This window comes from Sceloporus occidentalis, unplaced genomic scaffold (assembly GCF_023333645.1).
Source record: "Sceloporus occidentalis isolate IW3139 unplaced genomic scaffold, rSceOcc1.0.p SCAF_1, whole genome shotgun sequence".
NCBI classification, from domain to species: domain Eukaryota; kingdom Metazoa; phylum Chordata; class Lepidosauria; order Squamata; family Phrynosomatidae; genus Sceloporus; species Sceloporus occidentalis.
Genome location: NW_028316981.1, coordinates 243,788,941 through 243,807,817, shown reverse-complemented (window position 1 = coordinate 243,807,817; position 18,877 = coordinate 243,788,941). Strand labels below are relative to the sequence as shown.

The following is an 18,877-nucleotide window of genomic DNA, read 5'->3' as shown; positions in this document are numbered from 1 at the left end:
TAATATTCCTCATCCTTCTCACATGCAGGAAATTAATTGTCTTTAGAAGGTAAAAAAGGGTACATATAAAACCTTGGTAACTTTGTGAAAAGTGAGAATTAGTAGATGACAAATGTATCCTGTCACCTGACATCACATCTAGCAGTCTTTCTGGTTTAAAACAGATATTGCTATGTGCCCACAAGATATTTTCCAAGACCATTGATGGAACTGCTTCCCTCTTCCTTACAAACCCTTATGCATTCTCAAAACTTAACCTGGAGAGGAAGAACTTCCACAGCAGTTCTGGACAGGGGAAAAGGTTGGTGGGAAAGGGAGAGATAACTAAGTACTGCTGTGCCGTTAGACATTCACCGGAGTAACAGTGGATTTAAAGCAAAGTGTATCATGTAAGAGAAAAATAAGCAAATATTTTTCAAGCTGCTTTATATATTTGCTTTACTTCCTTAGATAGTATTTGTCAATACGTGCAACAGTTCTCATAGCTGCACTTTAATTTTAGATATGTAAAGTAAAATCATGTTCAGCTGCCAAAAAAATTCTATGCAGTTTAAATGGCTAATATAATTTAACATCCTTGGCAAAAGTTATTGCCTAATAAGCACATCTGTCTATGTAAGATATATCAGCATAAATTCTCATTGTTAAAATAATTTTAATTATAAAATGGAAGAAATTCCTGCTCACTTTTAAACACAACACTACATTTGCCTTGTGAGAACAAGATTTACAGTCATATGTTGCACATAAAGGGTTTATTTTAAATGTTTTAAGGATAGAGTTACATCATAATTATAAAAATTACTTACAGAATTAACAGATTTAAAGTGTTTATACTTCTAAATGCAGAGAACAGGGAACTGTCTACATTGTTAAAAAAAATGAAACCAAGCTCTAGAGATGAAGTCATTTACCTAATTTTAAATGTGAACACGAAGACCTTTGAACTATACACATATCAATAACCATCCAAATTGCACTAATGATGTAAAATACAAAAAAAGCACAGCATTTTCAAGGAACCACAAACTTGAAACTCCCCCCCTCCAGTTCTCTGAAATGGTTACAATTAATGTTTCTGCAAAGAAGCCTTTGTGTGTGTGTGTGTGTTTTTGTAACGGTACCAATTTAAAAAGCTTGGACATGTATCCAGTGAAAAAGGCTTTTCCCATTTGGGATTTTAATATGATTTGATTTCAAACTTAATTTAGGATTTGGCACAAAAAAGGATAATTTAAATTCAACTGATTTTTATTTTATTCTGAGCAAAGTACATGGTCCCTTCAAACGCTGCATGACACATACAACTGGAAAGTTACCTCCTGTTGGCACTATGTTTGCCTCACCAGTGCATTTAATCCTACTAACCACCATTAAAACAGCACAATAAGCAAATCCACAAAAAACACAAAATTAAAAAAAAACCTAAGAACCTAAACATTTTTTTAAAACATGCAACTTTTAAATTTGTTACACTGAACATTCTACCTTCTAAGCATGCAAAAAAGGGATGGTCTGCATTTTATGTTCATTGTTTAAAATTGTACAGGGCAGCCTGACATCACGCAAAACACACAATATACAATACTACAGCAAGTAAATGGAGAAAGGCCAGTAACTTTTATACACAGACCCATAGCTTGTGCTACCACAAGCCCCATGATAACTTGAAAACCATGTTGAATCCCTAGAATGAGGAACCAACATTTAGTTACCAGGGTAACAAGCACTGCATGCAGATCTGAAACATGAGCCTAAAACAAAGCCCAAAAGCAGATGGGCAGGGAGTAGAATTAGTCTCAAGCCTCTGAAAAACCAAAAGCAAAAGGTGTTCTAAGCTATCAAAAAGGCAGACAATGTGGACATTTAAAAAACCATAAAATTTATACAGAATATAGATTACTCTAAACTGGCAGAATGTGGTGTATTAAGAGACTCGCATAACACCCTTACCCCAATTGCAAGCTCTTTGTATGTGACATTTTCGGTCTACTTAATCCTCAGCAAGTATCTTGAGACATACCTTGGATTCATTGTTTATGTAGCCCCCAATTTTCAAAGTACTACATTTACATGTCTTGTGTATGTTCAAATACACTCACTCATTCTTGTGCCACAAATATCAACTTGGGCTCATGGAGCCAGGCTCAGCTTTGAGATTTACATGCAGGACTCTAAAGAGTCAATAGAAAACATACAGATCTGCAGGATGAAAAATACTGGGTTGCAAATCTGCTCACTTTGTTCAAGAACACAGGAACATTTATGACTCAGGTACTTAGGGCTTAAGGACTGCATTTGAGAAGCTCTTCATGGAAAAGACATTAGCCTGCCTTTGGTTGCCCATGATGAAATACTGGACATAATGCAACAGTAGCAATCGACAAGAGATTTTAAGATACTGTATTTATATGGTGAGCTTTTATTACCATTAAAGAGCATAATGAGGCACAAGCCTTAAGGCTACAATATGAATTCAGGCAAAAATAAGAAGGGCTTAAAACCACATGGATTTTAATATGTATATTCAACACCAGAGGTAATCTGGGTCTCAATAAGTAAGCTGATCAGCAACAGGTTTTTTTTAAAAAAGAATCTCTTTTAAGTTGTGTATAAACAATGGTGTTTGGTTCTTATTTACTTGTGCAAGGCAGTTTTTTAACAATCACAATGCCCTGTGTCAGCTTTGTTGCTGTTGATACTTTTCCACTGATAACTTTAAAAAGCTGCCACACCAACCTACCACTTTACCAAAAAGAAAGAAAGAAAAAAGAAAATAACAGGAATAAAAACGAACATTGGCTAACCTTGTGAGATGTTTGTTTTCAGCGATGAGGGCAGAGACATCCTTAATGAGAGTTGGTTCTCCTGTTTGCCCCAATCAGGCAGGATCTTAACTTTGGGCATCAGCATAGGGAGCCCCCCCCCCCCAGTAGCCCAGTCATTGAAAAGCCAAGCAAAGTATAGGTAAATCTAGCAGACTAACTGACCCTATTATCATAAGTACCTAACATTGTAATTAACCCCAAACTCAACAATCTATAACTAGAAAACTTTGGTTTTCAAGTTATCATGGGGCTTGTGGTAGCATAACAGCTTGTCCCCCCGGCACCGGGGAGAATATTTCCTCAGTTTCGGGAGGGCAGGATGTCTCCGCCCTCATCGCTGAAAACAAACATCTCACAAGGTAAGCCAATGTTCATTTTTCCAGCGGTGAGGGCAGAGCCATCCTTAATGAGAGATATACCAAAGCTCTCCAATGGGTGGGGAACTGAGGTAATCAGAATCTATAAAATGGACTGAAGTATCCGCCTTCCAAAGGATGCCTCAGCCGATTGGAAGGCATCGATTCGGTTATGATGGATAAATGTGGAAGGGGATGACCATGTGGCCGTCCTACAAATATCTGCTAAGGGAGCATTAGTTGCAAGAGCAGCAGACGTCGCAGCACTGCGAGTGAAGTGTGCGGTGACCTTTCCCTGGAGTGTGGCCCTGGAAATTGAATAACATGTAGCTATGCAGGAGCGAATCCATCTAGACAGAGTGGAAGAGGAGACCTTTTTTCCCATGTAGTTTGAGCTGAAGGACACAAACAGGCGATCTGATTTGCGAGATCTGCGAGTACGCTTGATATAGGTGAAGAGGACCCGTCTAACATCAAGCGTATGGCACGTCTTTTCGAGCTCCTTTTTAGGATCTGGAACAAATGAAGGCAAGATACTCTCTTGAGATCTGTGAAAAGTGGAATTGACCTTGGTCATAAATGTCGGGTCTAGTCAAAGTAAAGCCAAATCTTTTCTGAATATGCACAGTTCACTTCTAGTTGACAGTGCTCCCAATTCAGACACTCTACGTGCCGAAGTGATAGCTGTAAGGAACTTTAGATCTGCTTTGTCTAAGGGTTTGAAGGGCAGTTTAGTTGGTGCCTGAAGGACAATGTGTAAGTCCCAGTTAGGGTATCTGTGGACCGTGGGTGGCTTGATGAGAGAGGTTGCTCTCAAGAACCTTTTGACATAGCGATGGTTAGATAGTTTGAAGGCCAATTTTGCTGGGAGAGCTGATGTAATGGCGGAAATCTGTCTCTTTAGGGTATTTGGCCTGAGGCCTTTGTCGAGACCATTTTGGAGGTATAACAAGTGTGTTTATAGATATTGAGGAAGCGGAAGTCTGTTTAGATCTACACCAGTTATAGAAAGATCTATAAGAATATTAATAAATTCTCTGAGTAGATGGTCTCCTCAATTGGATGATGGTATCTGCGACTCGAGGTAATAGTCCGTCTTAATAAGCACCTCTCAATTTCCATGTGTGAAGGTTTAGCCATTCTGGTTCTGGAGAAGGGACTTGACCCTGGGTCAATAAGTCTCTGTGGATCAGAAGGCGCAGACAATCTAGAAACAGTTGGGATATCTCGGAAAACCATGCCCTTCTTGGCCAGTGTGGCGCTATCAGGAGGACTGTTGATCTTTCACTTCTTAGCTTTTGGAGGCATCGCGATATCATTGCTGTTGGAGGGAATGCATACAGGAGGCCCTAGGGCCAAGGTGCGTGTAGGGCATCTATTTGTTCTGCGCCCTGACTCAGAAAGTGTGAGAAGAACCGAGGGACCTGGTTGTTCACTGGGGATGCAAACAGGTCGACCAGAGGCATGCCAAACCTCTGTGTTATCAGGAGGAAGGTCTCTGGATGGAGGTGCCATTCTGCTTGATTTATGTCTGATCTGCTCAGCCAGTCAGCCTTTGTGTTTAGTTCTGCCTTTGTGTGTTCTGCTTTAAGGGAGAGAAGTTTGTTTTCTGCCCAGTGCAGCAGTATCGATGATTCTTGCATTAGGGATGTCAATCTGGTCCCTCCTTCTCTGTTTATGTGTGCCTTTGTTGTTATGTTGTCGGTGCGTACTAGGACCGCTTTGTTTTTTATATGTTGGGAGAATGCTAGAAGCGCTAGTCTTACTGCCCTTAGTTCGAGCCAATTTATGCTGTGGGCCCTTTCCTTTGGGTTCCAACGTCCCTGAGCATATCAGTCGTTTAGCATGGCTCCCCAACCCCTCAAGCTGGCATTGGTTGTTATTAGGATCGGGGGGATTGGCTGAATTGGAAGTCCTCATAGGATGGAGCGGGAATTCCATCATCGTAGGGATAGTTTGACCTTGTGAGGGAGTGGAATTTGTTTGTTTATTCTGTGAGTGATTGATTTTTGATGAGGTAATATCAGCCACTGTAGCGTGTGGGAGTGAAATCGGGCCCAGGGAACACATTGTGAGGCCGTTATCATGAGGCCCTGTAGCCTTGCGAGGAGGAGGAGGTGTGTTGGTTTTTTGGTTATCAATGCGATTGTGTCTTGAATCATTAATCACTCCTAAATTATGGATACATTGGGAACGAGTAAGGTGGTTTTTCCCAAGATTTACCAGAAAACCATGGTGTTGTAATGATGAGAGAATGACATTGACATCTTTTGTTGCCAGAGATGGGGAAGAGGAGGCGATCAGGAGGTCATCTAAGTAAGAGGGACCTTGAAGTCTCCAGTGTGCCACCAGAGCTATCATGATTTTGGTAAAAACTCTTGGAGCCGATGATAGGCCGAAGGGAAGAGCCCTGTATTGAAGGTGTCTTTGGTGATAACAGAAGTGGAGAAATTTTCAGTGGTCCCTGTGTACCGGAATATGAAGATAAGCTTCAGTCAAATCCACAGAAGCTAAGTAGTTGCCTGGATGGAGATTCTAGAATGGTCTTGAGTGTTTCCATCCAGAAGTGACGTTTGGGAACATGTCTGCTGACTCTTTTTAAGTCGAGGACTGATCTCCATGATTTGTCCCTTTTTGGGATTAGAAAAATGATGGAATAGGACCCCCTCGTGATTTGGAGAGGAGGGACGAGTTCAACTGCCCCGATCTGTAGTAGGTGGTTGGTAGCTTTTAGCATTAACTGGTGTTTGTGTGGTCTTTGAGATTTGGGGAAAATGATTAAATGCTTCCTTGGAATTTGAGTGAAGTCTATCTGATATCCCGAGAACAGAGTAGATAGCACCCATTTGTCTGAGGTAGTTGAGGACCAAGTCTGAAGAAAATGTTGTAGCCAGCCCCCCATTCTGGTGCTTGGATAATCATGTTGAAGAATTTTGCTGTTTTCTGGCATTGTTGTTATTGGATTGGCCGGAGCTGTTGGTTTTCGGAAAGGATGTATTGTTGTAGTGTTGTCGCAAAGAGGACTTTATACTGGACCACTGTCATCCGCCACCCCTGCCACCTTTACCCCGAGATGAATTGTATGCAGACTGGGGGGAACGAAAGGACTGTTGACCCTGATGGGAGGACTTCCTGTTGTCTCAGCGAGGGGCAGATGGAAGAGCCTTTTTCTTATCTTTAGTCTCAATAAGTACAGGGTCAAGGGCTTCACCAAACAGTTTGGTTCCACTGAAGGGAGCCAGTGTTTTGTTTAGAGCGAGTATCTACTTGCCAGTTTTTTAGCCAAAGGTATCTTCTGACCAGGATTGAGGCTGCTTGAGCACGTGAGCTAAACTGATGTCAAGGGAGGAGTCGGCGGCAAATGCTAGAACCTTAAGCAACTTGTTGATTCCTTGACGGAGTCTAGTGTTGCCCTTAGGGACTTCTAGCATAAGGTCTTTAGCCATTGATGTGCTGCCCTGGTTAAGATGGAAGTTGATGAGGAAGCCCTAATCGCAGTGGAAGAGGCCTCAAAGCACTTTTTGAGGACAGAGTCGGCCCTTTTGTCTTCAGGAAATTTCAGTGATTTTTCTCCATCTTTAGAGTAGACGGCCGATGTGATGAGAGAGGAAACCGGAGCATCCACCAGAGGGATCAGTAGTTTGGTCATTACATTTTGAGGAAGGGAATAGAATTTTTTGACAGAACTAGGATTAGGTCTGACTGTTGCCGGTTTGGACCATTCATCTTTGATTACTCTCATGAAATCAGATGGAAAGGGAACCTCATCAGTGGATGGTGAGGGTTTAGGAAAGGATTCGCCTTTGCCTTTGGGTAGATCGGTGTCATCTTGTTGGGTAGGCTGTGGCTTAGCATCAAGTTCAAGAGCTCTGATTGCATTTTTCAATAAGACAGGAAAATCATCAGCAGAAAAAAGCCTAGCCGAAGGAGGAGTCCCAGCTGGGTCTTCATCTTCATCAGACCACTCTCCTTCCTCTGATTCAGAGGCAGAAATGGATTGGGATCTGGACAAAATCTCATCCTCAGATGATCTAGCTGGCTGTAGTTTGGATTTTTTGGCCTGAGATGTTTTGCCACTAGATGGCGGCCTTCTCTTTCGTTTGGAGGATAAAGAGGAAGACAGAATGGCCTTTTCCCCTCCCTTTTTGTGTTTGCGTGCCAAGGCACTTTTAGGCACAAATTTGTCCCTCTCTGATTGGGGGTTGGCATCCCTGGAAGAGCGGGAAGCGGGAGGGGAGAGAGGTGACTCTCTGGCCCTATGGGTAAGGTGGCTATGCCCATCTGTCCCTGAGTCTTGGGCCGAAAGGGCAGCCGAGGCTTGACCCACTGGGAGGAGGGAGGGTTGGGAGGCAGAGGAGGAAAAATGTCGCCGTTTGCATGGCAATTAGAGCAGGGTGGACAGCTCTAGCGGAAGCATTTGGGAGGGAGGGGGGCACTTGGTGCAGCACTCCTCACGCTCCTGGGTCTGTCCTTCCCGATCCCGGGACAGGTTGCAGCAGCTGGGCACGGTGAAGCGCGGAGACGAGGGATATCCCTCCTCCGGCTACGCCAAGCAGCCTCCATACCGCAGTTCAGAGTATTGGGCCAACTCCTGTTGTTCGGGGGGGGGGGGGGGGGCTCTAAGCATGTCCGGACTCGCCAGACATCCCAGGGCTATCTAGGTCCTCCATTTGGCTCTAGTCTGCCCCGCAATATATAGAGAGAATTCTTTTTTTATTTTTAAGGAAGAGAAAGCTTGAAAAGCAGCCTGACAGAGTGAAGGCAGGAACTAGACTTGGCTACCGGGGGGGGGGGGGGGGGAAGGAGGCATGGCTCCCTATGCTGATGCCCAAAGTCAAGATCCTGCCTGATTGGAGCAAACGGGAGAATCAACCCTCATTAAGGATGGCTCCACCCTCATCGCTGGAAAAACAAACAGTGAATTCTGTGGCTTTGGGCTGCTTATTTACATCCCTATCTGCTGCAGATGACTTAACCATGGAGACTCTCTAACTTTTGCTAGACAGTACACCATTAGCATGCAGAACCCTAGTATTCTTTTAATGAAGTTCACATTAAACAGCATACCTCGAGCAAATACAATGTACAGCACAAAAGGTTGACAATAGGTTTGAGTTACATGTCTTGTCCGGACACACTCCTAGAAAAAAAGGCCAGGAGAAAAGGTAGATGCCTTCTTTAACAAAACACAGTTAAATACAAAGGAATGCAGCAGATCAAAACAGAAGGCAACAAATGATTTTCCTTCTCTGCAACACAAGCTTTAATGCATGAGGACTCTTCTTTTGTAAGGTTTGTCTTTACATGAAATAGTTTTCAGTCCACACACAAGTAACCTATGTTGCTAGGCTTGATATGGAAACACCCAGTAGTTGCCGTGTAGAACTCTTTTAATATTACGTAAGTGACTAGACTGATATGGCACCAAGCATCTGGGTTCTACTAAAAGAAACAGAATTCCCTACAACATTTAGAACTGAAGGCATCAGTGTTTTACATAGTTTGACCAGATCCTACGTTTGCCAATATGGGCTCTTGCTCTGCATTGTCTCATCAACTGCATAACATTTCTGCCATGTTCTACTTTCTGCAACTAAAATGTAAAAGCTTACCTAACAGTAGCTTAACTACTAACTTGAATGAAGTGCACAGATGTTAACTGGGTTAGGCACTCCTTAACACTGCTTAAAACATTTTATAATCATCTCTGCCCAAACCGAGGAAACAAGGACTGCCAGACAAGAAAACTTTAATGTTACATACATGAAAGTAATATAATACCAAGCAACACTTGCATGTGGCAGTTGAACAGTTAAGTGAGAAGCTGAGGAAAAGTTATAATTGGGGGGAAATCAGATTAATGATTACATTGCTAGATCCACTGACACAGCTTGAATTTGCAGCTGCTGTTTTGTCTAATTTCGTCGACATACTGCCCCAACCCAGAAGACTTCCTTCAAGAAAAGAAGTTCCCTTACACAAAATGTGTCATGTTCACATAGAAGTCTATTTGTATAGTTCACAATGGAATAGTTTTCCTGGCAGAGATTGTGGGCTCGCAGGGACATTTAAGCTTTCAAATAAACTGGAAAGCAATTAAGTCTTTATTGTCTATAAATTTTACATTGAAGTTCCACAAGTTTGGCAAAAGTTTGCATGGTGTCTAGGATGTCTTCACTAAATCATAGACATAAATATGGAAATCGTCATCAAACTTGATGAAATAGACCGAGGGTTTGGCTTCCACTTGATGAATGACCATGCCAGTCCTTTTTGAGCCATCTTCTTTGGCATATTCCACTTGCTTTCCCACTAGGCTATCCACAACTTCACCAGGTTCCCGTTCGGCTGGCGGTGAATCATCTGAGAACAAAATGTTTGTGTCAACACATTTTTATACACCCGTTTTCACAATCGCCGTCACAAAGCTGACCAATAAATCCAAGCTTTCTTATAAACAAGAATTCATTATTTTAATGTTGGCAAGATATGCATAGCAACCAATTTTTACCACAGGCTTGTATTTTAACACAGATAAGTAAAACCTCTGGATGTACACATTTGAAAGGAACGTATTCTTCTTAACCAATTTATCTAGAACCATCTTTACAAAAACCCCTGGAGAACACAGATACAAAGATGGTAATGACAGACTGAATGGATGTTCAGTTTCCTTGTTCTTGGGAATTTATCAGATTATGGCAATACACAGAAATTTATTTATATTGGCCATGGCTTGAACCTTCAGGCAATATTCTCTTAGGCCTACATGCCTTATATTTGTTGCTACATTTAAGTACTAAGTATCCTGATCCTGGCTAACTGATAAAGTCATATGAGATTGGGGTTTTTTCCCAGTGTGGAATTAGTACTTCAACCAAGGAAAAAAAAATTGGAAAACTAGCAAAAAAATGTGAAGCCCACATATTGTATCCATAGCATTTTTGGTCAGTTGTCCAAGGAATTCAGTGTTGTATTTGGCAAATGTGCTCAAAGTTAGAAAGAAAGCCCTCAAGAGGCTGGGATGTTAACAAGCATTATAAAATGTGTCATCAACCCAGTGGGTTGAACCCAGAATGTCCTGGCACACTACAGGTATTATAATGCTAGTTAAGACCCCAGCCTCATGAGGGCTCTTTCCCCCAGTTCATCACAATGCCTTTCTGATTTTCAGCCAGCAATCACATTACATTCCAATAGCTCCCTCCACCATTCATTTGATTATTTATTCTACTTGAGCTTAGGCAAAATCTTTCCTCCTGCCTTTGTGCCCAAAGACCATCATTAAAACAAATGTACAGTGGATCCTTGTTATACGCTGGGGTTTGGTTCCAAGATCCCCCGTGTATAACAAAATCCGTGTATGCTCAAGTCCCATTAAGTATAATGACATAGCAAAATGGTGTCCCTAATAAAAAATGGAACATCAAGGTAAATTTATACTTTTTTGGAACATTTTCAAACCGTGTATGCTTGAATCCGTGTATAAAAAATCCGTGTATAAGAAGGGCCGACTGTATTGCCTCATCTTGATACCCACAAGGTTTGCATTTCTATTGCTACTCACACATACAACCTGTTAATTCATAGCTGTAAAGATCTGTTCCTAGGCACCACTCCACACATCTAATGAAGTAAACTTGTCTACAAAAAGCTTTTGCTAACAAACTCTTTCAGCTAGCCTCAAAGGTGCTATAAGATCCCTTTGTATACTGATCTAGCCTTATGCTTTTAAGTTAACATATGTAACTTGAGGTTTTATTTAATCCAACTGGTGGTTTTTATAATGGCAAAAAAGAATGAGAACTTAAGTACCGTATACAAGTTGACCTCATGTGTAAGTCAACGATAGGTTTTGGGGCCAAAATTATGGATTTTGATATGACACATGGATAAGTCAAGGGTAAAACGTAGGGGCATGTAACAAAGGATGTAGAGGATGAAGCAAAGGAAGCAATGGAAAATGATGCCAAAGAACTTACAAATTCTGGCAGGCATAATTGTTTGTGTTCACTGTACTTTTGAACTTACATACATTGACTCATGGATAAATTGGCCCGGGTTTTTAGGTCATTTTTAATTAAAATTTCTAGATTTATACATGAGTATATAGAGTAAGTAATTATGATTCTATTACCAATAAATATGCTTTTTTTAAACAGAGTAACAAGTGCCAAGAAAATTACACTTTTAAGTAAAGCCATTTTTCATGACCAAACACCACAACTTTTAAAACTTGCTACAATGTCATTTCCAACTGAAAATGATACTGTATATTTGGAGATGTGGCTGCCTGTACACTGTGATGGCATCAGGTAAAAGATACAAAAAAGGTTCAAAATGAATTCTCGGCCACTCTCACAGAATAATAAATAGAAAGCTGTTCCAGAAAACATCTAAAGGAAGTGGTGACTGCAAAGAGCTCTTATTTGGGTCAGTTTTATTTGAGTACTATAGAGGTAAAAAATTAATATTCATGGTTGAAAGTGTACTTCAGTTTTCAATTACAAAATAATGAGATTTTTTAAAATAGTGATCCACAGATGTCTACAAACATTTAGCTACCTCAATTTAAAGCAGAACATTTTGAGTAAGGACTTTTTCCAGTGAAATAATTAAGAATTAATCTTGCTTAGCCTGAAAAAAAGCATATTATGCTTGTCCTAAATTTTAAAATCTCAGATTTTGGAGTTAAGAATGTGGTTTAAAACAAGAATTGCTCCTCAGCATTTTAGTTCTTCTACAACACCACTGTTCAATCAGATTTCCAGAACTTAACATCTATTTCCCCCCACTATATATATGATCAAAGATGAGCCAACTTACTGGAATCAGGCATTATACGGAGATCACCTTCTTTATAGTCATCTAAGAGCTGGTACATGTACAAGACAGGATCCTTCTCATAGGTAATATAAAACCATGTGTTCATTATAGGCGCCCGAGCCAATACCATTCCCCTCCATTCATCTTTTGAACCGTCTTCTGTTTCAAACATATGTTCCACTGCTTTGCCAATCATTGTGTCTGCCAGGTGGGCATCACTGATTCGAGATGAAGCTGGAAGGCACAAACCAGTATTGTTGTTAATATTTTGTGAGAATTTTTTCATTTGTAACCCTAACACTTTAGCTACCAATATGCAGAAGTGTCTAGTTTAAAATTCACCGTTAGAAATTACCTACCAACAGAAAAGACAAAACATTAGGAATGTGTACAAGCAAACCTGTTAATGAACTAAATGTGTCCCTGGCATTAGTTCTTCAACAGACAATTTGGTGCCAGAGGCAGAAATAACATGGAAGGATAGGCAAAGACCCCTATACCACAAAAAGGTAATGGTTCAACATGAGCCAGGGCTGGCTAGTTAAAACCAAATGAATGCATTCATTTTTTAAAATGATTATTCATATATATAGTCTGACTATTATTATTATTATTATTTTCTAACCCTGTTACTGGACCAATTACTAACTTGCTTTTAAGGAACATTTTTTTAAAGCTAGTAACCATAACATCTTAACTGCCTCTGAACTAGTCGTTTTATTCAGTGTTTAATGCCAGAGCTAATGCTTAAGTTCTTTGTGTGTGTGTGTGTGTGTGTGTGTGTGTGTAGTTCTCTGAAAAGTGTATTTGCATTTTTGTTTACTATTTGTTCAGATTTAAATATAAACAATAAGTAGGACTAATATTTAACATTAACTTATTTTTATCTGTCTCAGAGACTACTTTGTATGTTTTATTATGTATAGTCTACATATATTCAATTTAATAGGAATAATAGCAGAAATAATTAGTATTTTATTGAAAGATCTAAATCATACCAAAGCCTAATAATCTGGATTGTTAATGTTAGAAAGCATTAAAACATAGTTGATCAAATTTTCTATTACATAAAATAATATTTCACAGTATTAATAAACAGGATTCCATGTTTTATTAATATATTAATGTAAAATATTGGTTTAAACAAATGAACAGACAGTTTAAACAAACAAACAAACCTAGCTACCTCCCTCATTGGAGCCCCCCCATCCTGGTTTCAGTAAACTTGTTAATCAAAACTAACAATATTCACCTGCTCTCTACCTTTTGTGTATCTTGCCTATTTTAGGCAAGCTCATACAGGTATAGAAGGATCAGTTAAAGTGGAGTCTCACTCTTTGCCAGCTCAAGCTTTATTGAATGATTTATTACAGGTGTACTGCTGCAATCTTGACACTGGGAATCTGTGTTTCTCCAGCTCTCCCTCACCACCCTCAATGCTGATAAAATACTTCCAGAGGATGAGAAGGAAAATGGGGCAATGGGCAGACATAAAAAGACTTTATAAAAGGAAGCTTCTTTATCTGAGAGTTTATTAACTGTCTCGTCTCTAATGCGATCTCCTACTCAAACAAATAAATAATGGGGAAATGGCATATACAAGTTTTAAGATGCACTCCCAGCGATTTGCTTGATTTTTGTCCCAGAATGGATTATGAACAATTATCCATGCAGAAAGGACATTTAAGTCTTCCAACATACTGTTTTGTTACTAAATTCACATAGAACTGTAAGCATAGAAGAGAATTTTACAGCATTGTTACTTAAAGAGTTATAAAAAATTTCCATGATTTTCAAGCATCTGACACTGGGCTGGAACAGACAGGCAGGTAAAAGTGGCTTGATCATGCTTTTCCCTAAAAGCTGGTCGAAACTCTGCTGCCTGCACTGCCAGCTCCCAAGGCAGATGGAATACCCATGGCCAAACGGCACGGTGCAGCTTCAGGCTACGCTGCTAGACACATTTATTTTTTGTTGCCTCCTCACCCTGCATGTGCACCATGGCACAAACAAACTGCCTGCAACCTCCTACTACCTCCCATGTCCACTCACATGCCATCCCACTGCATGGCTGCCCCTTGATTGGCCACACAGTTACACCTGTGATGCTCTGCCAGTAAAGGGCATTGGTGAACTGGTATTTGAGTGATACACTGGCAAAACACTATCATGAAGACCCTCCATACATGTCCCCCTGTTGGACTGTCTGGTTTGTGTTATTGTAATTACATTCATTGGAGTTGTTCCACTTTCATTTCTTTGCTTTGCCGTAGCCCTGCATTGGTGCTGGGCTGTTTATAGGCATGCATGAAGATGTCAATTTTCTAAACTAACCTGGAGTATCCTGGCTTCTCTTTGCTCCAGTTTTTAGCCCCAGAGTGCGGCTTTGCTTTGGTTTCCATCCGCTTTGGAGGTGTGCATCATATAAATGCCCTGCCTTCAAGAATGACTGTAAACTGTTTTATTTTGCCTGTCTGTTTCACCCCGTAGAAAGTTTTTTTAAAAAATAGACAAAAAAGGTCCCAACATATCTATTGATCTTGTGTTAATTGGTTATTTCCCCGTTCTCTTTGCGATCCGTTCATCCTTCCTTCCTGTTTTGCAAACAAGAAGTATTCATAACAATTAAAAACATTTCACTTCATGTGAACATGTCTGACTTCTGAATTGACTACGCACTGACAAATACAACTGTGGACACTACAATATACTACAATACTTATGGGTCAAAAAGTAACTCTGATTAAGTCACTCTACTGAAGTTTTTCTTCTTTAAAGAAAAGAAAAACAAAACAAAAACAATGCCTTAACCAGGATTAAATAGAACTGACAAATATTAATTTGAATTTGTCAGTTGGAAATAGTGACCACTGACTTCAAAAAAAAAAGGGGGAGGAGGTCAGTTCTTGAGGGATATTAACCAATTTCTCTAACCATCTTCAAAATGTGGGAAATCTGCATTCGCTCCCAATCTGCATTAGAACAACTTCCCAGTGCTGGTCTTTTAAATGTGTGATGTGTTTTAATTCAAGAATGTTTAACGGATTTGTTTTATTTCAAGTATAACTCTCTATTTTATATTTATTTTAGTACTGTCAGCCACAGACATTTCCCCCCTATTTTTATGCATATGAAGTAGAAGAGGTAGCCCTTGCCATTTACAGAACTAAGGCATGTTTATATATTATGTGAAATTTGCCAGATAGGTTTTTACAGTTAGATTTGATGCTTTGCAGTATATAAAAATATTTGTTTTTCATATTTTAAGCCGGAAGCCAGTTTTCTATTGTTTACAAATTATGTTGGCTATCTTGAAGCCATTGTAAAGTCATGTTTGTGGTGCAATTTAAAGGAAGTGCACTCTTCACTCCTTATTTCATTCTGACTATTATTCATCTACTTCGGTCTTTGCGAATGCAACCAAGTTTGATACTTAAAACTCAACACATTTGTACCTTATTAAGATCACTTACCAACTCTATCTGGAAGGACTTCAAGTGCTGAAACCCTCTCATCTTTGTGCAGTTCTAGTCCATAGACACAATCAAATCCATCGTATTTAATAAGATAAAGAGAGGGATTTACAGGAACTTGGTCTAGGACTGTGCCTTTCCACTGTGTTACAGGTCCACTCCCTTCTTTCCATCCATGTTGTATTCTGCAACCTACAATATTTCTTCTGGGTTGAGAAATTGGTTTGCTTGGTCCCATGTTGTTTCGATGCTTTCTGTATATATAAAGCCATGAATTGTTAGTGTTTAAATCTTCTAATACATTCCTTACATTCTACCTCAAACCAAACCCTTGCAATGTACAAACACAGAGCTGGAAGCAACAATGAGTATCCTGGCCGTGAAGGAAGGTACAGCTAAAGCAATACTGAGAAGTGACTATCTGTAACGAACCCCCAAACCACAATCCTTTTCTATGAAGGCATTTTCTCTCCTGGCCATTTTAATGTCTTATTCTGTTTCTTTTTTCTAGAGTCTGGCCATTTCAAGTTTGATTTTCCACATTTCTAAACTTTCTTGAGGTTTAGAAACAACTGTGTTCACCACTACCCACCATCTTTTCTCCAACCTCCTCTTTCTCCACCATTTCTGTCATTGTTGGAGGTGTGACTTTGTTAGGAGGCATGTTTTAAGTATTTTCCCATAAATACCTAAAACTTTTACCTCAGGAAATACTCAACTGTGACTGTGTTTTCACTTAATAACACAGATCTACTTGAACCTTATAGTTAGGTCAGTGATTCCTTATTTTACCACTGACTTTTACCTCAGGAATCACTATGTGTGCGTTTTTCCTCCCTACTAGTCTCTTACAATTACCTCAGGACTTTTACCTCACAGACTAGTCTTATCTAGGGTTGTCAGTCTACAGGTAATCTCTTACACATACCCTTGACCATTACCTCAGAGATTATCCTCACTGACTTATGCCTCTTTATTTAAACTGTTGAACTTTTTATTTTCCAAGTTCAAATCCAATTTTGGGTTTCTGGTAACTCGAATTCAGAACCCGGTAACACCAATTGTCTCCAGCACACTTCTCATCATATTTTCAGCCACTGGATTTTACGTATCCAGACGCTGCACACCAATTTATGTAACGAACCCCCAAACCACAATCCTTTTCTATGATGGCAAGCTGCCACCCGTGTTTTGTATTGGGAGTAGCGTGGTATTAACTCAAGTCTAGGTGTGTCCTTTTTGAATCAAACAACTAAAACTTTATTTACAAGAAGGTTTAACAGTGTTGGTTTAATATAATATTTTATGTAATTGTTACGTTCTATTTTGTTATATTTACCGTTGGGTTTATAAATCTTTGTCTAAATCACCAGTTCCTTATAACTAAGATTCACTCAATCCTTCTATTAAGTTCCTCTCTTAAACTTAGACCTAACAGCCACCAAAGCTAACACCATCCTGCAGGATATCACCCTCCAGCCACTCCCTTTCCTAGAGTCCTGGAAGTGAGACAGTAGAGATCCCTTTCCCACTCAGACTCTACCCCTAACTGTCCTTCTCTAACCCTGGAACCCTCACTACTCTCTGGATTCCAAGCCCTAACTGACTATTCCTCTCTTGGACTCAACTGTTCCCTCAACTGTCAAATCCCAACTGTCAACATTCCAACTGCCAAAACCAACCGACACACGGAATGTTCAAAAGTCCCAGCCCACATTCTATTGGCTGGACCTCAGCTGCCTTCTGATTGGTCAGCCGCGTGTTCTCTGCACCACACTATCCACCCTCTGTTCAAAGACCCCGAAAGGACAGTCCACCATTCTCCAAGGCAGTCTATTTTACTGTGAACAGCTCTGAAAGTAAAGATGTTCTCCCAACTGTTTAGGTGAAATCTCTTCTCTTGTAATTTTGAATCTATAGGTTCATGTGTAAATCTCTGACGTAGCAGAAAAGAAGCTCACTCCATCTCCTTTACTGTTCAGGTTTCCCAATCATACAAAGACATTGGAAATACAATGCCATGGATAATCCTAACTTTAGTGTTCAATGATGTATCTTTACATTTCAGGAGCTTGTCTAGTTCTTTCATGGGTGCCCTTTAAAGTGCTAGTCTTCTGATTTCTTGAATACAATCTCCATTATAATTAATTTCTGAACCAAGGTATGGAAAATCCTGAAGTACTTCAATGTCTTCGTTGTCTACTTTAAAGTTATGTAAAAATCCATGGTCATTATTTTTGTTTTTTTTTAAACCTGCTTTTGCACTTTCTTTCTTAACTTTCTTCAGTAATCGTTCCAAATCTTTGCTTTTTTTCTGCTAGTAGCATTATGTCATCTATCTATCTATCTTAAATTGTTGATGTTCCTTTCTCCAATTTTGATGTCTCCTTCCTCTTGAGTCAAATCCTACTTTATATATGGTATATTCAGTGCACAAGTTAAACAGGCAGGGTAAAAGAAATTACAGCCTTGCCTGACTTCCCAGCCAATTGGAAACCATTCTGTTTTCTGTATTCTGTCCTGATAGTAGGCTCTTGACCTGAGTACAGGTTATGCAGCAGGATGATCAAATGATGTGGCAGAAAGATTCAAACCCTGATCTCCAGTCATAGTCTAACATTCAAACCACTACACCATACTGGTATATACTGTAGATAATTGTATATATTTGAAAGTGAATTTCAAACTGGTTCACAAAATAGATTTTCCGAGTCTGTATTTCCACGAGCACAGCACAACATATAACCAATAAAAAAGTCTGTGAGTGAAAAGATCACTGTCTTTTACACATTCTGCAACAACATTAGGTCTCAATAAAGCCAATACATGAGTTTGCACATCTCTCAAAAGAGTTGTAAAGCATGGGTTAACTACTACAAAAGCACTTACTTGTGAGTAGCTCTCTTCTTCATGATGCTGGCAGACACACCGGCATGCCCTACAAGAAAGAGGTTAACAGTAACTAATCCAATAGGCATCGGGGCATATGGAGGTATCATAGAGTTGGAAGAAGCCACTAGGGCCACTGAGACCAATCCCCTGTCATACAGGAATACACAATCAAAGCACTCCCAACAAATGACTATCCAGCCTCTGTTTAAAGATCTCCAAAGAATGATACTCCACCACACTCCAAGGCAGCATATTCCACTATCGAACAACTGTTACCATCAGGAATTTGTTCCTAATGTTTAGGTGGAATCTCATTTCCTGTAGTTTGAATCTAGTTAAACTTTATTGTATGTGCTTGCTCTGATTACAAATACCAATTTTAACAGATGATTGTTCAAAGTTTACTGGGGTTAATCTCACTAATTCTCCACTCTATATCTAGGCAATATCTTTTACACTCTTGTAACCTATCTTCTTTGATTATCCTGAACAGCATTCAGTA

General features: G+C 39.8%; 1 protein-coding gene across 3 annotated transcripts in view; it reads right to left on the bottom strand.

Annotated features, from left to right (window-relative positions):
• Nucleotides 1–635: 635 nt before the first annotated feature.
• The window catches only part of LOC149323692 (spindlin-Z), a 57,179-nt gene continuing 38,937 nt past the window's right edge, over nt 636–18,877 (bottom strand). For 2 of the 3 annotated variants that reach the window (XM_089491067.1, XM_089491075.1), the window contains exons 3-6: nt 18,373–18,421; nt 15,484–15,737; nt 12,011–12,244; nt 636–9,547 (exon numbers count right to left, since the gene is read on the bottom strand). In XM_089491067.1, the coding sequence (XP_089347193.1) occupies nt 9,348–9,547; nt 12,011–12,244; nt 15,484–15,737; nt 18,373–18,421 (737 nt within the window). In that variant the 3' untranslated portion in view covers nt 636–9,347. Of the gene's footprint in view, nt 9,548–12,010; nt 12,245–15,483; nt 15,738–16,822; nt 16,985–18,372; nt 18,422–18,877 lie in introns of those variants that run through there. The other variant, XM_089491083.1, reaches the window with a different exon arrangement.